The sequence below is a fragment of the Amia ocellicauda genome, chromosome 20 (assembly GCF_036373705.1).
Source record: "Amia ocellicauda isolate fAmiCal2 chromosome 20, fAmiCal2.hap1, whole genome shotgun sequence".
Classification (NCBI taxonomy): domain Eukaryota; kingdom Metazoa; phylum Chordata; class Actinopteri; order Amiiformes; family Amiidae; genus Amia; species Amia ocellicauda.
The window spans coordinates 15,671,874-15,698,900 of NC_089869.1; the positions used below are offsets into that span (position 1 = coordinate 15,671,874).

Consider the following 27,027-nt stretch of genomic DNA (forward strand, 5'->3'; position numbering starts at 1 on the left):
CTCCCAAAGTGTAATTATAGTGGACATTTTTGTTACCTGCATGTAATACCTTGCACTTGTCCACATTGAATTTCATCTGCCAGGTGTCGGCCCACAACTGAATGTTATCTAAGTCCCTTTGAATAGCCTGTGCTGCCGAGATTGTATCTGCTGAGCCACCTATTTTAGTATCATCTGCAAATTTGACAAGTTTGCTAAGTATCCCAGAGTCCAGATCATTAATATAGATTAGAAAAAGCACAGGCCCTAGTACTGATCCCTGTGGAACTCCACTAACAACCTCACTCCAGTTAGAAGCGACTCCTCTAATCGACACCCTCGGTTTCCTAGACATCAACCAGTTCATAATCCATCTACTTACATTACCCTGAATGCCTACAGCTTCCAATTTGAGGATCAGTCTTTGGTGTGGAACCTTATCAAAGGCTTTTTGAAAATCTACGTATATCATATCATATGCTTTCACATGATCTACAGCTGCAGTTACATGTTCAAACAATTCGAATAAATTAGTAAGACATGATCTGCCTCGTCTAAACCCATGTCGACCCATCTCCAAGAATATGGTTTTCATTAAGATGCTCCTCTATTTTCTGTCTAATCATTTTTTCCAACATTTTACAGGTGATGCAGGTGAGACTGATTGGTCTGTAATTTCCTGGCTCAGTTTTGTCCCCTTTCTTGTGGATTGGTATGACATTTGCTGTCTTCCAGTCAGTTGGCACATCCCCTGTTCTAAGTGTCATTTGGAATAATCGAGTTAGCGGCCTATAAATAATTTCCCTAATTTCTTTAAGTACTATTGGAAATATCCCATCTGGCCCAGGTGATTTGTTTGTTTTTAATTCTGCAGTCCCTTTAGTACCTCCTACTCATTTATCCTGATCTCTCTTAAGGTTTGAATGGACTGGCTGTTAACCTGTGGCATGTTATCCGTTTTTTCTTTTGTAAAAACCTCTGTGAAATACTCATTTAGAACATTTGTTACATCTTGTTCGTTTTCTAAGATACTTCCATTTTTGCCCTTTATATATAGCCTATATACAATAGTTTCATCGGCCGTGTTCACTGTGAGCGTGGCCTGAATAGCACACAGCCGTTGTACTGGTGTCTGTATATGCGCTTCAGCGGGTAGACGAGGATTATGACTGCTGTTTTAGACAAAAGTAGTCAATTATATACATTTGTAATCATGCTAAAATCACTAGCATGATTACACACACCAACATACACTTTGTATATTATCCTCCATTAAACTACATCGAATAAACACACAAAATAAACCGCGATTAGCTCTCATCTGGGGATCCTAACATCCAAGCTTTCTCTGATGAATTATATGTTTGACTTGCTTCGGGTGGAAGCTTTCAACCAGCTAGAGCTTTAAACAAGAAACACAAACTTGCAGTTTGCAATATTGTCTTTTGGAAAGTAAGCGACACCTAATACTGTGAACTGTTTATTTCGTGCGTGTTTGTCATTACAGTAAATGTCTGTGTGCAGTCTGCGTTTCCTCCCACTGTGCAAAGCCACTATGGACAATGTAAATGGTGTGCAATACTAAATCAAATATTAACACCATATTCACAATATGTGTATGTGTGTGCATACACACGTCTGTGTCTGTAACTATTTATCGTTATAGCATTATGCGTTGTCCTAAAGGGGATATTGTAACGCATCTTGTCCTGACAGGGATACTTTTATATGTTTGTGTAATCTGTTTATTTGGTCAATGCATTCTCTTTAATGTATTTGATCCTCCTATCATTAAATTATTGACTAATGGTTCGTCATCAGCTTTCTTTTTCTTCATTTTAATTACTTTCATTTTGTAGCATAGGGCTGTCTGATAGTGTAGTGATGCACAGTTTGGAAACGTTCAGACTATGAAGTCATCAGTCACAATAGTGAATCTGGGATTAATTAATTTAATATTCAGATATAAAAATGTGCTTTCTGTGCAAGCTGTGATGAGACTCACACAATTCAGTTAGATTTATGTTTTAGTTAAATCAGCTCAGATCCCTAATTAATGCGTGTATACATTTTTCATATGATGTATAAATATATAAATAGTGTCTGTTTATCATCAGGGGTAAAACATATCTGTCCTCCTATCTATTTATCAAACACACACATACACTTCGAATTCTCAAAAGTAAGATGTAAGAAAATGCTATGGAAATCTATTGTGTTAATTCAACCCCAGTCAATCAAGGGCTGTAGTTTCTTTCAATTTTTATTCCACCTGAGCTCTTATCTCCTTAGCTGAACTATTGTCCTAATTGTCCCACCTGAACTATCTTCCCCAGCGTTTAAGGCACTAATGATTCAAAGGGAGTTATACACCTGTGTTAAAGTGTAGAAAGTCTGACTCAGGGTTTGTCTAAAAATCATTTGCCCACAATTACAATGTTATAATGTGATTAATGCGAAACCCCATGTCTAATATGAATTCAGTCCAGTTTTGTCCAGACTACTTTCAAATGAAGGGTGTGAAAACTTTTACAGCTGTTTGTGAGGACGGGGTTTTCTGCTGTTGTACAATTAACTCGCAAGTCAGATCTTTTACATCTCCAAGTATCGATTTCCCCCCTCAGCAGTATGGACAGCTCCATTGTGCAACGTAAGCTACGGCAGTGCTATATAAGCCAGTGTGTGAGGGCTTTCAGTTCAGGCACTGCTATTCTGTACCACGATGGAATACCGGACAGGTTCTCCGCATAGGCGAGGCCGTGCCGAGTGCGCCCGATTTAACCCGAAGCTCGGCTCATCTGTAGACCAGCAGTTTCCTCGGACCTCTCATGGATCCGTTTCTTTTAAGAGAAGTAATGGAAGGACGACAGAACAATACAACCGTCCAGTCCTCAGACAACCCGATAGAACAGAGTTTGCACAGCAGCTGAGATATGAAAATGCCGATGAAAAACAGGTGCTCCATGGGCTGAATGACCGCTTCGCTGGCTTCATTGAGAAAGTCCATCAATTGGAAAATGAAAACAAAACTTTAGAAAAAGAGATTAGCGAGCTTAGGCAGAAGGAAGCATCGTCTTTTGCTTTAGCTGAAGTTTGCGACCCAGAAATTACAGATCTGAGGAGACTCGTTCAAGAGATTACCCTCCAAAAGGCTCAGATTGCATTGGAGCAGATTCGTGTAGAGGAAGATGTGGCTGTTCTTAATTTAAAGCATGAAGATGAATCCCGACTTAGATCCTATACCGAGGACACTATTAAGACTTTGAAGAAGGCTGTTGATGATGCTAATCTATCGAAAATGGAGTTGGAAAAGAGAGTCAACTCCCTCCTTGAAGAAATACTTTTCCTGAAGAAAAACCACCAACAGGAGGTGTGTGAGATGTGGGCCCAAATCCAGGAAGCTCAAGTTGGGGTAGAAGTCAAAGATTTTGGCAAGGCAGACATCACTGCGGCTTTGAGGGATATCAGGAAGCAGCTTGAAGGTCACACCGGCTGCAGCATCCAGCAAGCCGAGGAGGGTTTCCGTGCTCGGGTGGAAAAACTGACCAAAGCCGCCGAAATCAACAGTGAAGCCCTGCGGGCCACCAGACAGGAAATCAACGAGCACAGAAGACACCTGCAGTCCAAGAGCATTGAGCTGGAGACGGTGAAAGGCACCAAAGAGGCTCTGGACAAACAGCTGAATGACCTCGAAGAAAGACACGATGCAGAAATCAGTCATTACCAGGTAAGATCGAAGGCCATTTATTAGAACATTTTTTACATTCATGAATTCAAGTACTGCGAAGCGTTTCATTAAATGCATGCATTACTGTCTGCTTAGAAATGTTGGTATAATTGAACATATGACTGTATAAACCCCTCAGAAAAATAGAGATTGTTTATTGCTCTTCAATGCATTTGCAAGGACTCTATTTTAATTATATGTATAATGTTCAATCCAACTTAATGTTAGTTTACATGTTTCCATGTTTTGTATATTATTCGGTTTAATTCAGTCTTGGTAATGCTTTAATCATATCTTTTTTGCATTCAACTCTGACTAAATAACGTCGTGGAAACAATGTAATAAAGTGAAGTTAGAATAATATAGTGTTGTAACAACACATTTGTAAAATCCAATGAATATTGTCTAAACATTGTAAAAGTATACAATTACATTCATAAAACAACTTTCTACAGAAACAATTCTCACAAATTCCAAATTAGAGTGAAATGAAAATATTACATAAATAAATATACTTACACACGTATATAGTCATATAGCTAAAAATAGAATTGCATTTTATATGTATTGTAATTCCAGAAATTGATTTATGAAATGTGCATTCAGTGTTACTGTGCCAAAATCACATCGATATCAATGTGTTGTCAGGGTAAAACACAGTTCTGATGTGTAAGCTGAGATGGATTGACATTAGGTAGTACAACAATTACAGTTCTGTATATAAACTACATTAAACAGAGTAATGTAATGTAAAATGTTGATTTGTTGCTTTGCAGGATACAGTCACTCAGTTGGAGACTGAGCTGAATCACACCAAATTTGAGATGTCTGGACACTTGAGAGAATACCAGGATCTGATGAATGTCAAAATGGCATTAGATGTGGAAATAGCATCTTACAGGTAATAGCAGCGTAATCTTGGTGTGCTCTACATATAGACTTGAATAGGAGCCTGCAATGGTTCCTTTAAGTTATCCATTCTCTTCTACTGTACTACTTGTGCAACAATATGTGTGTCTGATTAACTGTAGTCATAAATATTATGAAGTTAAAATGGAGATTAAACATTTTACTTTACTGCATGCTGTGTAGGGACTAAAAACATTTTTTTTTACATAACAAATGTATTCTTCAAAAATAACACACCTAAGAAATGTACAAAACTGTTTGATTTCACGCTGAGAAAGTATATTGAAATATCTTGGCATGTACTATATCAAGCAAATTGATTTATTGTATATCCTATTTACACCTGAGTAATGCATTTTTTATTTTTTTTAAGGAAACTACTGGAAGGGGAAGAAACCCGCCTCTCTTCAGTGTCTGGTGCCCAGGGTTCAGTGCCTTATATGTATAGACCATACCCAGTGTACACTCTCCCGAGCCTCACGAGGCTGAAGAGCAGGACTGGAAAGGCAGAACCACAGTACAATTTTGTGGAGGAGATCATAACAAAAACGACCAAGGAAGTAGAGATGATGGAGATTGAAGATGCAGCATCTCAGGGAACAAATGGTGACTATGACAAAATTTGGGAAGTGAGCAGTGAAGAAGAGGAGGCAGCTGAAGCTCAGGAGCCTGAAGAGAAACAGGAGACTCCAGGAGCAGATGAGCAGCGAAAAGAGATGTTACCCGAGGCCACTGACCAGGGAGAAACTGCAGCTGGAGGTAAAGAAGAGGGAGGTGCTGTTGAATTAGAGGAAGAGGTCCCAGAAGACATGGAACAGGTGGAGGAAACAGATGATCTGAAGGTGGAGAAGGAGGTGACAGAAGACATCGCTGAGGCAGTGGAAACCTTGGGGGAGGTCAAAGAAGCTGCTACAGAAAAAGCCCTAAATGACTTAAAAACACTGAGTGAAACTAAAGAGGCAGCAGAAGACATAGTGGATGATTCTGAATCTCAACATAGTGAGAAAACAGAACTACAATCAGATGAACCTCCTGAGGACAAACCCCAGAAAGAAGTAACAGATGACTCTGAAGACACAAAGCGGGTGAGTCCTGTAAAAGAGAAAGTGGAGCTTAAACCAAAAGAGCAAACTGTCACATCAGAGGAGGAGAAACCTGAAAGGATCATCAGTCCAGAGAAAGAAACCCTCAAGGAACCACAAGAAATAGAGCTTTCAAAACCTGATCCTGAGGAAGAAAAGAAACCCTCAGATGTCAAAGCAGAGCTTAAGGAAAGTCCCGTAAAGGAAACGGTCAAGCAGTTGAATACAGAGGAGGATTCTGTGTCAAAATCTGAAAAGACTGAACAGCAAACAGGCTCAGATAAAGTGGTAGCTGAGGACCTTCCAACAGAGGATGTGGTGAGCCCATTGAAATCAAAAGACGATCCTTCACAACCTGAAATAGACATATACAAAATAACTGCAGATACTAAACTTGAATCACAAGAGAGCGACAGTGCAAGGATCACAGAAAAGGATGAGAAAGAAGCATCTCGATCAGATGTACCTCCTGAGGACAAACCCCAGAAAGAAGTAACAGATGACTCTGAAGACACAAAGCGGGTGAGTCCTGTAAAAGAGAAAGTGGAGCTTAAACCAAAAGAGCAAACTGTCACATCAGAGGAGGAGAAACCTGAAAGGATCATCAGTCCAGAGAAAGAAACCCTCAAGGAACCACAAGAAATAGAGCTTTCAAAACCTGATCCTGAGGAAGAAAAGAAACCCTCAGATGTCAAAGCAGAGCTTAAGGAAAGTCCCGAAAAAGAAACTGTCGAGCAGGTGAAGACAGAGGAGGATTCTGAGTCAAAATCTGAAAAGACTGAACAGCAAATAATCTTTGATAAAGTGATAGCTGAGGACCTTCCAACACAGGACGTGGTGAGCCCATTGAAATCAAGAGACGATCCTTCAAAACCTGAAATAGACGTATACAAAATAACTGCAGATACTAAACTTGAATCACAAGAGAGCGACAGTGCAAGGATCTCAGAAAAGGATGAGAAAGAAGCATCTCGATCAGATGTACCTACTGAGGACAAACCCCAGAAAGAAGTAACAGATGACTCTGAAGACACAAAGCGGGTGAGTCCTGTAAAAGAGAAAGTGGAGCTTAAACCAAAAGAGCAAACTGTCACATCAGAGGAGGAGAAACCTGAAAAGATCATCAGTCCAGAGAAAGAAACCCTCAAAGAACCTAGTGATGCAGACAGTTCAGTTCAACCACAAGAAATAGAGCTTTCAAAACCTGATCCTGAGGGAGAAGAGAAACCCACAGATGTCAAAGCACAGCTTAAGGAAAGTCCCGAAAAAGAAACTGTCGAGCAGGTGAAGACAGAGGAGGATTCTGTGTCAAAATCTGAAAAGACTGAACAGCAAATAATCTCAGATAAAGTGGTAGCTGAGGACCTTCCAACACAGGACGTGGTGAGCCCATTGAAATCAAGAGACGATCCTTCAAAACCTGAAATAGACGTATACAAAATAACTGCAGATACTAAACTTGAATCACAAAAGAGTGACAGTGCAATGATCTCAGAAAAGGATGAGAAAGAAGCATCTCGATCAGATGAACCTCCTGAGGACAAACCCCAGAAAGAAGTAACAGATGACTCTGAAGACACAAAGCGGGTGAGTCCTGTAAAAGAGAAAGTGGAGCTTAAACCAAAAGAGCAAACTGTCACATCAGAGGAGGAGAAACCTGAAAAGATCATCAGTCCAGAGAAAGAAACCCTCAAAGAACCTAGTGATGCAGACAGTTCAGTTCAACCACAAGAAATAGAGCTTTCAAAACCTGATCCTGAGGAAAAAGAGAAACCCACAGATGTCAAAGCACAGCTTAAGGAAAGTCCCGAAAAAGAAACTGTCGAGCAGGTGAAGACAGAGGAGGATTCTGAGTCAAAATCTGAAAAGACTGAACAGCAAACAGGCTCAGATAAAGTGGTAGCTGAGGACCTTCCAACAGAGGAAGTGGTGAGCCCATTGAAATCAAAAGACGATCCTTCACAACCTGAAATAGACATATACAAAATAACTGCAGATATTTAACTTGAATCACAAAAGAGTGACAGTGCAATGATCTCAGAAAAGGATGAGAAAGAAGCATCTCGATCAGATGAACCTCCTGAGGACAAACCCCAGAAAGAAGTAACAGATGACTCTGAAGACACAAAGCGGGTGAGTCCTGTAAAAGAGAAAGTGGAGCTTAAACCAAAAGAGCAAACTGTCACATCAGAGGAGGAGAAACCTGAAAGGATCATCAGTCCAGAGAAAGAAACCCTCAAGGAACCACAAGAAATAGAGCTTTCAAAACCTGATCCTGAGGAAGAAGAGAAACCCACAGATGTCAAAGCACAGCTTAAGGAAAGTCCCGTAAAGGAAACTGTCGAGCAGGTGAAGACAGAGGAGGAGGACCAGCTATCAGACTCAAGGAAGGTTATATCTGAAGATCTTCCATCTGAGGAATTGGGGAGTCCATTGAAATCAAGAGACGATTCTTTAAAACCTGAAAGAAGCGTAGAGAAAATAACTGCAGATACTAAAGCTGAATCCACAACCCCCTCAAAAGAGGAGAGTGTGAGTGAGTTGAAACCCACAGAGGGCAGCACTGCAGTGTCTGACCAAATTGAGGCCAGAGCAGTGTCTGCAGACAAGCCCAGCGCATCAGTGGATAAAGCATTAGAAAAGACCACGGCTACTGTAGAGAAAGTTACAGAGAAAGAATCAGAGGGAAAGTCAGGTGAAAGCACAACACCAGACAAAGTAGAAGAAATGAAGCACACAGCACACTCTGAGGGCAAGGAACAAACAAGTAGCAGCTCTAAAGAGGAATAGACTGTCAAAGAAGCAGAGAAGCCTGTTAAGGATTCACTGGTAAAAGACGAGGGTAAAGAAGAAAAGAAAGCTGACCAGTGATTTGAAAGAAAGGATTAGTCCTGAAAAAGAGCCTATATTTCAAGGGAATGGCTTTGGTGCAAGTGAACATACCACTCAGGATATGACAAAACCGCAGACCCCAGGGTTTCCCAAAAAGATATCTAAGTGTACTGAAAATCAAAAACGACGCTGGAAAGTTTAAAATTGATTTGAAGAAGTGCATGTGAAAAGCTAAGGCTGAGCAATAATGCAAAATTCAATACATCTTTGGAAACGCTGAGAGAATATGTTATTGGTACATGAAATCTGTGCACTAGTATTACAGGCCTTTCACAGATAAGCTTGACAGCTTTGACTGTATGGTGCTATCTCATTCAGTGTCACTATATTGTATTGTGGCATCACTGAATCTTCTTCATCACTACAGTACTTCCTTCTGGTCTAAAATAAATATTGTCTTGCTGAGAAAATCATTGTCTGCCTTTTTCTTTTTCAAATATAATCATAAAATGATTGATCCATTATTAAAGAGTTGAATTCATAAACATAATATCAATATGCTTTCAATCGGATGTTGATAGTTGTTAAAAGTCCAGTCTTTACATTGTCTTAATTTTTATTTATGTATATTATGTATATCATGATTGTAATGATTGTATTAAGCACCATAATGTGATCAGAACATCAGATTATTTATAAAACATACCTTAAACTGAGACTGTGACATAGTACACACTAACAGACCTGTAGATTTGACACAGCCCCACTGCTGCAGTTCATCAGCACTTGTTTATAGGAGAAATAATTAAGATAGGCACAATACTCAGTGAACCAAAACGTTTATTTGCAAAGGTTACAAATGAAAATACAGAGCATGTCGATCTCAGCATCCAATACTGAGAGTTTAGAATTCATGTTTATACAAGAAGATTAGAAGACCCAAAATAATAACTTATTCTAATTACTCAACAGGTAAATTGGGAAACCATAATCTCATTGAAGGATGTACAGATTCAATAATTGCGGATGATTGCTGATGAAAGCAAAACAAAATAATCAGTTGTTCATCTCAACACAAAACTAAGTATCACCAGTTGGCACAATCTTAAACATTCAGGTCACTATGCTCTAACTAAGCTTCCCTCCCTTACCTCAACTATTTTGGTTTTTCTTAACCCTTCAGATACATTTGCTGTGTTATTAAATCCATACTGTCCCTCAACCTTCACAATCAGAATGGTTTAAATCAATGTGTTTGTTATTAAGCTTAGAATTAAGAATATGATTAATATTAAGAATATGATTATTTCTAATGAAAAAGGAGGAAGTGTGTCTTACAAATAGTAACTAATAAGTAATAATAGGTAACTTATAGTTTATAGAAAGTTTTAAAAGTGATATAAATTAACCAGTAGTACCCAAAAGAAATTAACTATACTTGTTTGTACAGTTTATGTGTATGAAAACATATTTTCATATATGGCTATTTGGTCATTCTTTGTGAATTATATAATTGGCAATCCATAATGTTAAACATAGGGAGGGCATTTAAATATGCAAATCTCTGGATTTACATGTCCTGAATTATCTTCCAATGCTCTTTAAATGCTATTTTCATGATGATGTAAGTCCCAAAGTGATCCCAGTAAGTGCCAAAGCAGCAGGTGTGTGAGTGATTACTCTCAGACAGAGCACTCATACAAATCCCATACAAAAATATTAGTAGACCCAGAAAAAGAACATCTGATCATCTGATACAAAACAGAAGTGCCAAAGCAGCAGATTATTCTCAAAGACAGAGCACTAATACAAATCCCCCAATTTTTCATTATTACAACTTTAAGAAAGGTGATCATCTATACAATATGGAACCATTTTATAATTCAATAGGAAATTGTTTAAGATTAATACTTTGTATCTGACCCATACACTTATATTAAAGAAACCCTTTCATTTCATTACAGACATTTAATTTATAACATCTAATTGATTATTGTATACTTTAATTGTTTGTACAGGAGTGACCTTTAGGAATTACATTATTGAAAGAGTTACATGTCATTAGTAAATAGTAAACCATATTGATCTGGGGAAACTACACCTATCCTGCCTGTATACTCAAACTAATATAGAACGAAGGGCAGTCAGTACTCTGTTATAGTCCTCCTCATGAGGATCTACCTCTAATGCCTTTTCATAAGACGCTATGGCATTTAAAATGTGAATGTTTCCCAGAATTTCTAAGTGTCTCTTATCGTGTGGATTCTTCTTGATGTTGATCTCTGCAATTTTCTTCAATGATGTAAAACACTTTTCCCTTTCATGAGATTCATTTCTAATCTGCTGTCCTTTCTTGTAATGTTCAACTGCATCAGACTCGGACTTCTTGTGATAATACTGGAAATCCCCATAATAGCGATGCAATGCCTGTTGCTGGGCAGGTTTGATGTTTGGCTTGGTGAACAATTCTTGAAAGAGATTTTCTGCCTTCTGCATGTCCTTGGATTCTGCATACATGCTTGCTAGCTCCAAATGGTGATATATATATGATGGATTAAGACAGACTGCTGTTTCCAAATGTAAAATACAGGATTTGACTAATTGTCCGTAATCAGCTTTCTCTTTCTTCATTTTAATTACTTTCAGTTTGTAGCACAGGGCTGTCTGATAGTGTAGTGATGCAGAGTCTGGAAACTTCTGTAATGCATTGTTTAATACTTCCAAGGCATTGTCAAAGTTCTCTATCTTCCTAAGAAATGTTCCCACTTGTGTAATTATCTTTGGGTCATTTTGTGACAACACTACAGCTTGCTCAAAATACTCTTTGGCATCTTTAGTTTTATTGTCATATTGATATTTTCTTCCTAGGAATACCATGATCATGGCATCTTTTGGATTATATATCCGTGCTTTCTGAAGCTGTGTCACTGCTGCTGACTTTTGAAATGGGATTCTTTGTGCTTCTTCAAGACGGTACAATGCAAAGGCATAACCCTTAGTCCACTCTTCGTCATTTGGTTCTCTTTTTAGAGCCTCACCGAAACACTCTTTTGCTTTCTCAAAGTGTTTGGGAGAGAACTTCAGAAGAGACCACCCCTTTTCCCCATGAACCTCACGATGAAGTACAGAAGGTGAGGCTGTGGGAAAGTCCTTCCGAATCTTGTCCAGTTCCTCCAGGTACATCTGAACTTTAGAGATCTCACCCATATGGTAGTAGACCCAGGCAAAATTTCCATAGGTCACAATGACAAGTTTCTCAAAGGCAGCTTCGTTATCCTTTGCTTCTTCTTCAGATTTTTCTAGATACTTTACCGCTTCGTCAGTAAAGCCTTGCAGGTGCTTCACATAGGCAAGATAATTTAAAGCCCTAACAGTCTCCTTGGATTTCACCTGTGATGCATACATAGTTTGCTTTAATTTTTCTTCCAGAAAATCAAGGTCAGCATCTTCGCCTCTCAAGTCCCAGGTGAAGTGACATTCTAACTCCTTCAGTTTTATTTCCAAATTTTCCATGTTCTGTACACTGCAAATAACAATAATAGAGGAATGAATGTGAGGGAGAGGAGGAGGAGTCATAATTAAAAGGTTAATAGTTGTGTGCTTATCCATTTACTACAATTACATGTAAGCTCTAAGCAGTAATATAAATACACCAAAATACCATCTGATGCAAAAAAAAAAAAAAATGTAGATTTTTAGAATGTTATTACTGTTTAAAATGCCAGAAAGACAAACATCTAAAATTGTTTACTACAGCAAGAAAAGGAAGACAAATGGAACTAAATTATATATATATTAAGGAGTTAAATAATGATTTAGAAAGTATGCATGCCATTTTGTAAACATTTAAAATGTTACCTCATATTGACCTAGTTTGCAAGCTTGCTGAAGTAGTCTTTGAGGTTGATCAGTCAGAGAAACAGCAACTTCTCACTGCATGAATCTTAAAGATGCCAGAAGACCTTGTGAGCAATGATGCTGGAAACTAAACATTTAAATGGATTTGAAAAAAAAAAAAAAAAAAAAAAACAACAACAACATGCTTAACCTGTTGGATCTGTGGGTGATGAAAGAAGTGAAACTAAAGATATGAGAAGGAAAAACCTTCTCTAACCTATTTACCAGTTTCTATGAACATGAAACATATTTTAGAGAAAGTAAATTGGATTGTGTATTTTCTTATTAATTCATGCCTAAGGTACACCATTTCTACTTTATAGGCACACAACAAAGCACTGAGAGCACGGTATAAAGAATATCCAGTCTACCTGAAACTTCACAACAAATGATATTAAAGTTTGGATTTGTAACAATTATAAGAATTTTCCATACATTGAAGAGTGATTTATTACTCATATGATAGAGATAGTTTTGAATTAGACAATACATTTTAGTTTTTACATATCAGTTAAGACTGCTCAATCTAAAAATGTGTCTTTTGGAAAAATATTTAATTTTGATCTACTTGTTATACATAGACATTTTGCATCTCTTGTATTCACCAACATTTTGATTGATGCAGACAAGCTTACAAGTGGATTTGTAATTTTGTACATTGAATATTGCTATGCATTTCTTGCCGGTGTACTTAATAAGTGCAATACATTAATTACAGTGCAGCTCATGTTTTTCCAAAAACAAAATCTTATGAACACATTACACCACCTTTGCATTGTCCTCCAGTGGATTTCACAATTCAATTCAAAATTCTTCTATTCTCTCCAATACTACCATTTAAGGCTCTAAATGGTTTCGCTACAAATTACAACTATGATCTCTTTTTAGAATATGTTCCTTTACACAAACATCAATCTTTTGACTCTGGCCAGTTGTCTATACCTGAAAATAAACCGTAAACCCCCTGGTGACGAAGCCTTTTCTTGTTTTGAACCTAGGTTGCAATTCCTGCACTTTTAAATCTATGTTAGAAACCTGTTTTTATACATTAGCTTCTATTGTTTTGAGATGTTTTTCATGATTGCTGCTATGTATGATAAACAAATATTGCCACTAATAATCATAATACATTAAAACTTAATACATACAGCTGTATTGTATGGCAGCAAGGGGGCTTTTCAATTCACAAAAGTATGAGGCAGATGAGAAGAAACAACCAATACTGGTTCTTGATATTTGAAGCTTGGATAAAAACATTTGTAGGAGTGCTCAAGATTTTAAATGTACATATACATGCTTCTCAAAGCACTAGAGAAATAAAGAGCTGTAACTGAAAAAGAAAAGTGAACGAGCACAAATGTACAGTTCTGTTTTATCACAATTGGAGTCTGTGCTTATTTGATCTCAGTACACTAGTTATCTCTATGTTTTGTATGACTTGAGCAACATTTCATTTTAGAAGACCCAATTCAGGAATCTGTTTGAAATATTTACTGTATTAATATTGGAAAATAGTTGAACTGCTGTGACATTATACAGGTTTTGATTGACCTCTTAAACAATTTCAGCTGTAACCCCCCCCACACACACACACAGTTTAGAAATAGATAACAATGCATGGCTAAATTATGTAAAGGAGCAGCAGAGGAGAAACTGCACCTAAATTGTGAAGCTAACAATAAGAACCAAACCCTTTTCTGCGAAGACAGACACTATTTTGCAGAAACAAAACTTACATTACATGCCTTGTTAGGCCATAGTTTCGTTATGACCCATCCCAAGTAATCACTTGTCCATCTTTTGACATTCCATAGCCAGATAATGAAATTAATATACAGACGGGTGACAAAGACAAAACTAGGGCTGTCACTAATGACTATTTTGGTAATCGAGTATTCTATCGATTTATTCTGAAGATTAATAATCAAGTTATTTGGATGAAAAAATGACATAAACACAGCTTTTTAAAAATGCTGTTAACCAATCAAAAATCTTTTAAAACAAACAGATTGTTCGTATTGGTAAAAAAATAACACGTCAGTCTTCATAAATTCATTAATCAATTCAAAAATCAATTAATTAATGTATTGCGGTTTGCCAATTGATCTTTCAGTTTCAGTTGGCAACAAACTTCTTTTTAATGCTTGTCAATCACCTGAGGGGGTGGGTTTAGGCCTTATTGAGGCACCAATCACACGCAGGGGGGGTTGATCGACGGTGCTGTGATTGTGTTGCGCGGCTGCTGTGCTGCTGGGGAGGGATGACTAGTCTGTTTTGACTCATGATAAGTACTTAAAAGTGTTGTATGAATGGAGAAGAAGAATGCCTTTTCTGATTCACCCATATGCAATTTGACCCACTGAGTGATTATAGGAAAATGTTTATTAAATTGAGGCTTGAGAATACCCTCAAGGTTATTTCAGAGGTTAGAACATGTTTATGTGTGGGAACTAGGTTAGGAGTAAATTGTGAGGCATCAGGGTGGGGATGGGTTTAGGCTACCTTAGGGATCAAGGCTATCAGAGAACAGCTGATTGCAACACAGCTTGCAATAGAAAAGGAAAGTACTGGGTTTAGTGTTAACGATCACCATTGTTGGTTTAAAGATTAATGTAGGGGGGCATGGTACAGTTTATTTGTATGCCTCCAACTTCTATCAGATGATTTTTGTGATACATATGCATTTACATAAAGCAAAATCTTTTCTTCAGTGTAGACAAACCCTTCAGATCATAGGATGGCTCCAAAGCACTAGGGGGCACATTTGGCCTGTTGAAAAATACTGCACAGAGCATGAGCTCCTTGCAATAATTAATATAGACAGCAGAGGTAGCACCTCCAGTGCATATAAAGCAGAAGTGTAGTTAAACATAGTATATATTCTCATCCTGGCATCCATGCTGCTGCAGTTTATGACACTATGAAAACATTTTGGTAGTGGTCTTACTTTTGATGTGGAATGAAACGATTGACACATATTAACAAAATAATTATCACATTTATACGTTTTAGAATAACTATTTCAATAATAAAGTGTTTCTGGAATAATAAAGCAGGTCTACCCTAATATTATTATAGCCATTATGTTCTATGTAATATAATATAATATAAGGGACTAGAATTAAGATAGTTTGTCTGCATGTGACTTTTCACATGGATTATGAGTTAGTATCAGCGATAGATTGTAGATTGGTCTAAGATGTTTTAGTTTAATTTAAATTAGGAGTATTATGTAAAAGTCAAATTTCATGAATTTATATTGAAGAGGCCCCAAATACCTCACCCGTACATGAGGTTACTAAAGAGCACATAATGAGACCAACTTCTACCGGTTTGTACCAGATGCATCTCTCTGCAGATACACAATACAAATTTAGTACAGAACGTACGTTCTAGTAAAACCATAAGAAGATGGGGAAGTGGGCACACAACCCCCCTTTGCCTATCTAGACATGTGTTAGATACGTGTGGAATATAAATAACAAGATGGCCACATACACTCACCTAAAGGATTATTAGGAACACATGTTCAATTTCTCATTAATGCAATTATCTAACCAACCAATCACATGGCAGTTGCTTCAATGCATTTAGGGGTGTGGTCCTGGTCAAGACAATCTCCTGAACTCCAAACTGAATGTCTGAATGGGAAAGAAAGGTGATTTAAGCAATTTTGAGCGTGGCATGGTTGTTGGTGCCAGACGGGCCGGTCTGAGTATTTCACAATCTGCTCAGTTACTGGGATTTTCACGCACAACCATTTCTAGGGTTTACAAAGAATGGTGTGAAAAGGGAAAAACATCCAGTATGCGGCAGTCCTGTGGGCGAAAATGCCTTGTTGATGCTAGAGGTCAGAGGAGAATGGGCCGACTGATTCAAGCTGATAGAAGAGCAACTTTGACTGAAATAACCACTCGTTACAACCGAGGTATGCAGCAAAGCATTTGTGAAGCCACAACACGTACAACCTTGAGGCGGATGGGCTACAACAGCAGAAGACCCCACCGGGTACCACTCATCTCCACTACAAATCGGAAAAAGAGGCTACAATTTGCACAAGCTCACCAAAATTGGACAGTTGAAGACTGGAAAAATGTTGCCTGGTCTGATGAGTCTCGATTTCTGTTGAGACATTCAGATGGTAGAGTCAGAATTTGGCATAAACAGAATGAGAGCATGGATCCATCATGCCTTGTTACCACTGTGCAGGCTGGTGGTGGTGGTGTAATGGTGTGGGGGATGTTTTCTTGGCACACTTTAGGCCCCTTAGTGCCAATTGGGCATCGTTTAAATGCCACGGCCTACCTGAGCATTGTTTCTGACCATGTCCATCCCTTTATGACCACCATGTACCCATCCTCTGATGGCTACTTCCAGCAGGATAATGCACCATGTCACAAAGGTCGAATCATTTCAAATTGGTTTCTTGAACATGACAATGAGTTCACTGTACTAAACTGGCCCCCACAGTCACCAGATCTCAACCCAATAGAGCATCTTTGGGATGTGGTGGAACGGGAGCTTCGTGCCCTGGATGTGCATCCCACAAATCTCCATCAACTGCAAGATGCTATCCTATCAATATGGGCCAACATTTCTAAAGAATGCTTTCAGCACCTTGTTGAATCAATGCCACGTAGAATTAAGGCAGTTCTGAAGGCGAAAGGGGGTCAAACACAGTATTAGTATGGTGTTCCTAATAATCCTTTAGGTGAGTGTATGTCTCCATATTTGGGCATAAAATAGAAAACATTGTGTTTAAGCTTAATCAGGAAGATAGTGAGGATATCATAAGATAGGGAGTTGTCTCCCCCTTATTGGTTCAAACTCACCCTGTCCAGGATATCACAGTATGTATATAACATCATGTAAGCTCTATGATTTTATTGAAGTAAGGCCAGAGACCTGTGTGTCTGTGTGTATTACTTTTCTCCAAGTGGCTTGAATAAAGACTCTGTTTGATTCAATCTACTCTACAGTCTGATTTCTGAAAGCAGTTAAAAAGGGGATTCTTCAATATAGGTTAGTAACAGTGTAATAAAAATAAGATTTTAAAGAATCTGAATCTACTTGCTGCATATTATTGCATATTAATAATATGAAGTTATTATCTGTGATGGTTTAAGAAGTATTAGTATAATAATCTAGGTTAGAAGTAGTATGCTTCAGTAATAGTATGTGTAAGTAGGTTAGTAGCTGTAGTATAAATGTGGCAGAAGGAAGCTTAAACGTGTCATAAGGAACACAAAATGTCATATGGGACCATGGACCAAAAATGTAGCTCTGACACCTTTGTCCCCTACAAGAGAAATGGTAGTATGGTTTACTATGGTAAAAATACACTAAGTGTAGCATGGTAAATACATGTATAGTTTACCATGGTTAAAAAAAATGTAATATATGGTAAAGTGTAGTATGGTGTAGCATGGTAAAATTATGGTAAAATCAATAGTACAAATGTGGTAAAATCATAGTAATATGGTAAAAACTTGGTAATATCCCAGTACAAATGTTAAACATATGGTAAAATCATGGTACAAACTGTACAGATGTGGGAAACTCATGGTAAAACATGTTAAAAGTGTCAAAACATGGTGATAATATAGTAAAAGCATGGTATAATATGGAAAAGTATTAAGTGAAGAATAAATACATGTGCATAGTGCAGCAAGAATAGTTTTTATATCGTATATAGAACAATTTTACAAGATTTGCTGAATCATCATGCCTTCTTTGTTACATTTAATACAACATACAGTTAGGTCCATAAATATTTGGACAGTGACTCAGTTGTCATTTTGGCTCTGTACGCCACCACAATGGATTTGAAAGGAAACAATCAATATGTGCTTTAAGTGTAGACTTTAATCTTTAAGGGTAGTTACATCCAAATTGGGCGAGCAGTGTAGGAATTACACCCATATTTATATGTGTTTCCCCCAATTTTAGGGGCTCAATGCCCCAAGAACAAGCAGGAACTAAAGACAGCTGCAGTGCAGGTCTGGCAGAGCATTACCAGGGAAGAAACTCAGCATGTGGTGATGTCTATGGGTTCCAGACTTCAGGCAGTCATTGACTGCAAACGATTTGCAACCAAGTATTGAAACTCACAATTTAATTCATGATTATGTTAGTTTCTCCAAATACTTTTGAGCCCCTAAAATTGGGGGGACCACATATAAAAATTGGTGTAATTCCTATACTGTTCACCCAATTTGGATGTAACTACCCTAAAATTAAAAATCAAAGTATACACTTAAAGCACATCTTGATTGTTTCTTTTCAAATCATTGTGGTGGCGTAAAGAGCCAAAATGATGACAATTTGATGAGTTAAATGATGAGTTTTTTTATCGGCACCAGGACGCTTTCGTGCAATGTGCACTGTGGAGCCAAAAGAGTACACTAATTTTTGGCAAATATCACTCCTAATTTCTCTGGACAACCTATTTGAATTTGGTTACGTTAGGAAATGGACATATTGAACAAATTATCTGTGAAGTGTTTAGTAAATTTGCTGATTTTATTTCTAACCACCTGTTTCCATGCAGAAGTGTTGATTTGTTTTATTGTATTTATTATTTTACCATACTTGTGATTGACTGTGGCAGTTACTCAAAACAGTATGGATAGGGGCTGTACATCACGGGAGTAGAAAATGGACCCTGGCACAGTATTGAAAACTTTGCTGAGTTAAAGGCAGCAGCAATTTAAGAGTACTTAAAAAAGGTTTTACATCAGTTTTCGTTGCGTTACGCGTTTCCATTGCCAAGAATATCACCACAAATTGTAGGTCGTTTCTACAAGGAATGGGCATGTCGCAAACTGAAACTATGCATTTCGCTATTGCTTTATATCAACACACATATTACTTTAAAAACACTTTTCAATATTATTTTGTATACATTAGGTGGTCCGGGGAATTAAATAAATAGAGATGGGATGCAGAAATGGTGAGATGCAAAACTACATGATAAAGGCCACTCAAGGACATTTACCGTCAGAGCCCCGACCTTTGTAGATTACAAAGCAAATGTCACTGGTATGTGATTCATATGGCAGTTATTCTAACTCTTGCTATATATATTACCGATTTGTAATGCCTTTTCAGGTAGATACCGTGTCGGTTAAACGCATTATAAACTTACATGTGCCTTGTGGGACATTGACAATCACAAGGTTTAGATAGGAAATCGCTGTGCAGCACAAGAATCAGCGATATTTAGTTTGCAAATCCACAGCTATTAACCGCATATTTGAACTTGCACTTGACCATCTAGTTAAGCTTTTTTACACTCCCATTGTATTCTTTGAACAATATTTTGGATTGTACTGTAGTAGACCAACATACACCAATGCATGCATAAATAGATCGCGATTTCAGTAGCAAGTTGAGAATATGAAAGACATGAAGTCAGAAAGGCTATGCCATTTCTTTTATTGATTTTTGGTAGGCCTACTTGTATTGTTTGTTTTAGCTTATCAGTACAGCCTATTTGCGTCAGTTAAAGTAAATGAAAGGGAACGTTTATTTTACAAAACATGTATCATTATTTATAATTACAAATGTTGTACATCTTGATATTTAGGCCTAGTTCATTTGTTATATAACTGCTGTAACATTTGTTGTGGATTCATTTTCAAGTTAAACTTCACCACTACAAGTGTTTAAAGAGAACAGCATCAAATGTGAATCAATCAGATTTTTTCCCCCCCAAATGTTTTTATTGTACAAATTAGTTAACTGAATTTGCCATTATAGAAACCGATAAGGTAATTTAATGGTACATTTTGAAATTGTTATACAAATCCCAATATTTCCTCTAAGTTATATTTTAAGTTTCCATCCCCAAGTATGATGCACAATAAATCGATATAATTTTTCAGGGGGTGTGATTATCAAAACTGTTGACTGGATTCAGAGAAACCTGTGTGATGTGACTACACCTGTGTAGAATCTGCATATCAAATACATTTGTTGTACACTAAAAGAAAGATTGAATAGGAGAGGGAGACAATTTAAGAAATCTAGACATGGTAGAGTATTTGATTGGTTTTATCATTGTATTTAAGGCATACTTTTGTACTTATAACAGACAAGGTAAAAATATTTAGTATGAAAGTGCAGCAAAGCACCTTTGAGAAGAATACAACAAACTATTGGACACTCACTATTGCAAAGATTTCTTTTTCAATGGTTTGTTTTGACCTCTACCCAATATGCCAAGTTCTCCAAAGTGTTGAGCACAATATCAGCCTACATTGCAGAAGCATGTTTTTGTGTTAATAATTCAAGTTTGAATTAGTGTTAAGTCATTGGTAAACATGATAGAAAATGAAGTCTAATAGCCAGTTCTGCAGCAGTGTTTAAGCAGAAGACACCTACATTTGTGTGTTGTAAAGTCTGATCAACCCAGGTAGTCAAAATACATAAATTCTTAATCTGGAATGTCAAACATTTAATGAAAAATTGAAACCCATTTTGGCAGTTGATGAATATGGGACACAAAAGCTCTGATTTATAAAAGTCACAGAATTGTTTGCCTTAATTAGAAGAGTTACGATCGGATAATTTGTGCCAAAGGTATGTAACCTCAAACTGGAATTTAGAGCTTAAATGCTAGTGTTAGTCCATCTCCTACAGTTAGCATGCTAACATTGACCCTGACATCTCTATAAATCTTCTTATTTAGCTTGTCAATGCATTGCGAGTCCAGATCATCTGCTTCTGGGTTCAAAACCCTTCCGCTCCAGAGCACCTGGACAACAAACAAGGTAGGTCAAGAACACATCACAGCACAACACCACTTACTTCACCATTCCTACCAAAAAGGTGCAACAGGGATTCAAGGACAACAGCTGTGCAAAGGTAAGCAACCGAGAGATTGCGTACATCTGTATAATGGTCTCGCTTACATATAAATTTACTTCTGTTGCTTACATCTTGATAAGTACATCAAGTCATGTCAGGCCCAAGATTAGAATGCCTGCAAAGAAGGGTTCCAGAACTGCAGTCAGAAACACTGGGGTGAACTCCATTTGTTTTGCCGTCTTAATATTGAAAAATAACTTCATACAGAAGCTTTTTTGTCGTCAACATAATAGTTGTTATTCAAGGCAGATAGAATATAGAATCAACTAGGTGGCAAAGAAAGAAGAAAGAAGTTTGCAAACATTTTCTCTACAAATACAGCTTTGGCAGATACTTACATTATCAATGGCTATAATTCCTCCTTTCCTAATAAGCTGCAAGCACTTCTCATAATAATGGTCATAATTCTGTTTGTCAGCATCGATAAAGGCAAAGTCAAAGGACTCTGCTTCACCGGCTGCTAAAAGATCATCTGTTAGGAGAGAAAAGTTATTTATTTTTCTTTATCTCAGCCGGCGGTGAATTTAATGCATATAGTGTGCATGGTTCTAAGCTTGATGACTCAAGAGACTGCACCTGGATTTTTTTTAAAAGGGAAAATAATGTGCATGAAACTATCAAGATGACAATTAGAATATTTGTGAACTGCATAACTAAGTCTGAACCCACAAATAGGTTGAAAACTTAAAGAACATTTACTGGACATTGGTTAAAAATGTAACAATTACCGAGGGTTTTCAAGGCTGGCTGTATCCGTAGGTCGATTTTGTGCTCAACTCCTGCCTTAAAGAATGAAGAAAAGATAGAGGCCAGTTACACTTCAGGGATTCACACGAGTTTTCTTGTCAGGTGGGAAACACGCTGAGTTTGGGACATCAGAATCCCTGCAAACAGGGTCAGTGTAGATCTGTGATCTATCCCAAGCAACACACAGACTAGAAGAGTGATTTGGTTTGTTCTTTAAATGAGGTGCAGGGTCAATTGCAACCTTCACAGAGAGGCAAGCAAGTCTGGCTCATGCACAGGCAGAAAGTGCTGCAGAAACCTTCAGCTTACCACCTCGCATGCTCTATGCTGCTAGTAAGGGCCTATGGGCAGACAGCTGGCATCCTATACCTGCAGTACAGGAAGTCAAAAAGGACAAAAGTATGTATTCACTGTACATTATTGTGGTGGAGGTAGGGGGGTTACAATATGAAACCATTTTACGATTTCCTTCCTGTAATTTGTGGGATTAGTATTCAGATGTTACATTAGCAAGCCTATTATTATTCAATCCTATTCAAAGGAGGTCCAAAAATGAAATATTTGATAAACAAACCCAAAGAAGCCAAACACATGGTCTTCAATCAGTAGGTAATGGGAGATCCAGAGGGTGTGAAAAAGCCCAAAGAAAAGGTTCTAGTGCACTATTCAAGTGGTCTACATTTATTATGGAGAGAAAATTTCTTCCTACAAAAGAAAGAGTGCTTCGTGAGTTCAGATAATTCCATCTGGGGGATGAAAAAACAAAACGGGAGATGGACTGCTGAAGGGCAATGCTGACAGAGGTTTGTGGGCAGGGTGACAGCAGCATGATTTACAAAGTGAAGCAGTAATGGCAAAATGGTCTTCAAATCACAGAGGGAAACTGCTGGAGACATAACTCATTCTGTGAGCTGCAGCAGTGTGCCTACAAAATGTAAAGTGCATCAATGAGTATTAAAGGGCTTCTCAAAATCCAGTTAAGGAGCTTGTTAAGAGGATGTGTGGAAAGGATACAGTAAACATGTCATAATGAAAAGCACTAATGCAATTGCAGCAGAGATCATCCATAAAACAGTTTATTATGTGTTGTACTACGTTTCTATCCGACAGTGAATGACCTTCCTACAGTTACTTCTACCAGAATGCGACATTCAGAATTTTTAAACACGTTGTTCTCTTTCAGTCATTTTGGATCTCCAAGAATTGTATCCATTTTAAAAGGAAAAAAAAAAGGCTCGACAGTCTCACTTGACAAGATTAAGATTGATCGTGCTTTGCCACCCTTCTATGGCAGATTGATAAAGATTTTTTTTCCTCTCTCTCATCACTGTTAGTAGGCATTTGATCAAATAAAAAACAAAAAGGTGAAACTCTCCAAAATTCTCTTTTTAAAAACCTAAAAAGGTACTCCGTTTTCTAGAAAGTTTTTGCAATGTGTAACAATTCAGTTTTTTTTATTCACTTTTTTCCCCTATATACTTCTAAGATCAAGGACTTTGACTGCCATATCCTTCATCATGCTCGTCATTGGACACTTTAAATTTCACTTGGAATTTGACCTTGTATTCTACTTTGAATAGCTCTTTCCCCTATTTTGGGTTAGTTTCTTGCAGAAATGTTTCTGTATAGGCTACCTGTTACAAGACTGAGATGTCTGTCCCTTCCTGTAGTCAGGTCTCCTACCAGTATGATAATCGGATCCTGCAATTTTAGGTGAATACTCTAGAGAGGAATGCTTTTTCTGTTCACAAGTCTGTTTTACATAACTCTGCAAACATTCCAATTTGTCAGATAAACGGACAATCTTTCCCTGTATTCAGCAATCTGTAAGGGCTATTACGACCAGTATGCCGGAGATGGACTTTATAAATTAGAGGTTTCAAGTTTGTCTACCAAATCTGCTAGGAATCTACTGTACTGTACAGCATGTTACCATGCATGAAACCATACAAACATTGTAACTAACTGGCAATTCCTTAATCTTTAGTTCTGCATGCTTGCTATTCAAACTTTGATTCTTGCATCTCCCTTCCTATACCTCTTCCATTGCATACTGTATTTGTTCTCCAATGCATTTCTGACTGTTCAGTTGTATTCCACATCTAAACAAGCCTTCCAGAGTATACTTCTTAAAAAGGAGACTGGACTTACTTCTTTCCAGAATGGCCTTCCCATGTTGGGTAAGGCTTCACTGATATCACAGGCCACAACTCGTCCATCTTCTGGCAATGTGAGTGCTATATTTAAAGCATTGTACCCTGTATAGACCCCTGAAAGGAACAGAAGATATCAAAACAAACCAAGTGTTTTTCATGTTAATTCAGGATTGGTATTGAGGAGACGTTTAGTAAAGTGCAACTGAAGAGAAAGTGTCTGACTGGGACAGATCCTCTTAATTAACAAACTCACAGAGCTTACACTGCAGTCAGATGTTAATATTTTACCAAACGGACAGCACATGTTCTCTCTGCAATGCTTTTTAAATTAAAACCCCCATAAGCCCAAATGATCCCTGGTATGAGTCCTTCTCTGAAAACAGATGTTTCAGTGGTCAAGCGATTGTGTAATGCACTTTCCTGAGGTAACTGAAATGTTCAATTAGGAGGTCAATTTGCATATTATTCTGAACATCTTAATGAGCTTGGTGGTGATCATGAAAAACACTAAATGCGAGACATGTTTTTGAGAGACAAATATCTGGTTCAGTGCTGCTGTGCATACTTACCAATTTCAAGTGCTTTTTTGGCTTTAATTAGCTTTGCTAGGTTGGCCATCAGCTGGGATTGTTCACAAGCTACCATCATCCCACTGAATCGATCTTCTAGGGTTTTCTGCAATACACAAAATAGATAGTATATAGGCCAGTCATTTACCAGTGCTACTACACCGTGTATTATTTATTTGGTTTATCTTGCGTGTTTTGTGTAGTTATTTTGTATAATTATGCATTCACAGATATTTCACTAACCAGTCGGAGCTTCTTCAGTGCAGGGTGCTCTCTCATAGAATGATCAAGTACATACTTCATCAAGGGGTTGTCTTTTGCACCTTTGCTGTGACTCTTAAAGATGGTCGTGCTGCCAAAAGCTTGGGATTTGCCTTTTCCTTGGGAAAAAAAAAAAGCACATCAGAACATTAGTGCTTCTCTGCTTTCATGCTCAGATGTACACACAAGCATTTTAGCAACAGGAAACAATGTAGTCATGAGGTACAGCCATAGCTGGGGGTATATTATGCACAGAATGCCATACAGCACCTTATTCTTGCTCATATGCAGTGCTTAAGTTAATATATAAAAACCGTATCTACTGGCGTACTTTTATGAAAATGTGTGGGATAAAAGGGTCAGCTTCAAAGGTATAAGTAAATCAACATTTTGTACGTACATATTTTATAAATACCAAGTAGAGCTTAACTTTTATTACTGGAGGTTTATTTTTAAGCGATCAGAGTAGCATTTTCCAATACATCTGGCACAAAAGGCAGGTTACAGGAATTTATATTCCGATTTATACCAGATTGCGTCCGATGTCGCGTCACAACTCACTGCACCTGCAAGTTACTTCCTTGTTTCGCCATTTACTTTGCATTACAAAACTTTGTGCCGATAAATGTTGGACTGAAGTACGGGTTTAAATCAACACGATGGCTTGCAAATAATCAATCGGTACTGATTACATTGCATTTCACTGGACAAAATACGGACTCCAATACCGGCGAAGGGGAACAAGGTCACTCACAGGCGAGGTGAGAGAGGAAAATGAACTTGAAGTGGAGTCACTCACCAATCCATAAACCTGCGGCAAAAACAGCCCCGAGTGCCGCAGTGCCCCACAGAGCCTCTTTGGACACGTTATGGAAGGACATTTGTTTAATTTGTTTTTGGGGTGGTAATACAATTAATAAATCATTCAAAACAACGCGCCCGGAAGAGCTACAGCCGCCCAGTCAGGAACGACAGGAAGGCGGGCGTTTACACTGGATTGACGGCACAGCCGCGTCACATGACCTCGAATGTAACAAGGAACGACACGAAAAGAGCCGCGTTCTCCGTTTTGCAAAGTTACAAATACTACACCCCTACGGATACACCAAGGCAACGCACATCACTGCATGTTTCACACTGTATACACCTATATCCCAGTACCATATTTTAGTGAAATGCTAATATGCATTTTGACGTTTGTTTTCCTAACGCAAAATACGTATTATAAGCTGCAGTAAATAAAAAAGGCCTCGTAATCATATAGATATTGAACATTCTTCAATTTGTGCCGACAGTAAATTGCACTGTGCTTAAAGTAACCAGTTTTCTTGCACTCGTATGCCCTTTACTTCCCTTTAGTTAGATATTGTCATCTGCACATATGGTCAGGTAATTGAAAACAACGTCTTACCATCTGAAGACAATTGTTGTGCCATGTTGACCGGGTGCCCCAATGCATCTGTTGAACAGGCTCACTATACCAGCCTCCGTTTGTTTGTCTAAAATGGCTGCGGGAACGGAAGCAAAAAGTGCTGAATAAGATTTATTTATTTATTTATTTATTTATTTATTTTTTCCAGCATTGATTCAGCATTTCGCTGCTAAATCACTGTACACTGAGTGGCGTGCTACACAAACTTGAGACATTCAGGAAATGACCATTCAAACTGTATATGCTGATTGAAAACCTTTCTCCATATATATTGGAAGAAATTAAGCTTTTACAGCTAGCAGGTGAATGTCAATATACACCTTTGCCAGAACCCAACAGCTGTGAAACTGAATGCTTAGACATTAACTGATAAGGTTTGTTCACCATAGGAAAAGTAATGGTCACTATGATTGTGATCAATCAATCAATCAGTCAATCAATCAACCTATCTATCTATCTAATGTATAATCTATCTAATGTAAATTATTTTTAGCTCAGCAAAAATGTGACTAGAAAAGTCATACATTTCAAGAGAGAATGACATTGTAATGTCAAACTAGCAAAT

The 27,027-nt window shown here is 37.8% G+C and overlaps 3 protein-coding genes across 5 annotated transcripts; 1 reads left to right on the forward strand and 2 right to left on the reverse strand.

The window, feature by feature from the left end:
* The first annotated feature begins 2,701 nt into the window (after positions 1 to 2,701).
* LOC136716305 (neurofilament medium polypeptide-like) lies at positions 2,702 to 7,701 on the forward strand. Its single transcript, XM_066693905.1, has 3 exons — positions 2,702 to 3,706; positions 4,483 to 4,607; positions 4,989 to 7,701. Exons 1-3 carry the CDS (start codon positions 2,702 to 2,704, stop codon positions 7,699 to 7,701), a joined length of 3,843 nt encoding a protein of 1,280 aa, XP_066550002.1.
* A 1,685-nt stretch (positions 7,702 to 9,386) lies between these two features.
* LOC136715981 (interferon-induced protein with tetratricopeptide repeats 5) lies at positions 9,387 to 16,013 on the reverse strand. 2 transcript variants are annotated; one of them, XM_066693416.1, is made up of 2 exons: positions 12,399 to 16,013; positions 9,387 to 12,052 (listed from the first exon to the last, which is right to left on the reverse strand). In XM_066693416.1, exon 2 carries the CDS (start codon positions 12,040 to 12,042, stop codon positions 10,648 to 10,650), a length of 1,395 nt encoding a protein of 464 aa, XP_066549513.1. In that variant the 5' UTR covers positions 12,043 to 12,052; positions 12,399 to 16,013; the 3' UTR covers positions 9,387 to 10,647. The 2 variants fall into 2 exon arrangements, with proteins under 2 accessions (XP_066549513.1, XP_066549512.1); XM_066693415.1 differs by having other exon boundaries at positions 12,388 to 16,013.
* Positions 16,014 to 20,463: 4,450 nt separating this feature from the next.
* comtd1a (catechol-O-methyltransferase domain containing 1a) lies at positions 20,464 to 26,672 on the reverse strand. 2 transcript variants are annotated; one of them, XM_066693161.1, is made up of 7 exons: positions 26,442 to 26,672; positions 25,013 to 25,149; positions 24,770 to 24,875; positions 24,196 to 24,314; positions 22,026 to 22,080; positions 21,636 to 21,769; positions 20,464 to 21,184 (listed from the first exon to the last, which is right to left on the reverse strand). In XM_066693161.1, exons 1-7 carry the CDS (start codon positions 26,464 to 26,466, stop codon positions 21,032 to 21,034), a joined length of 729 nt encoding a protein of 242 aa, XP_066549258.1. In that variant the 5' UTR covers positions 26,467 to 26,672; the 3' UTR covers positions 20,464 to 21,031. The 2 variants fall into 2 exon arrangements, with proteins under 2 accessions (XP_066549258.1, XP_066549257.1); XM_066693160.1 differs by lacking the exon at positions 26,442 to 26,672 and adding an exon at positions 25,830 to 26,024.
* Positions 26,673 to 27,027: the final 355 nt, after the last annotated feature.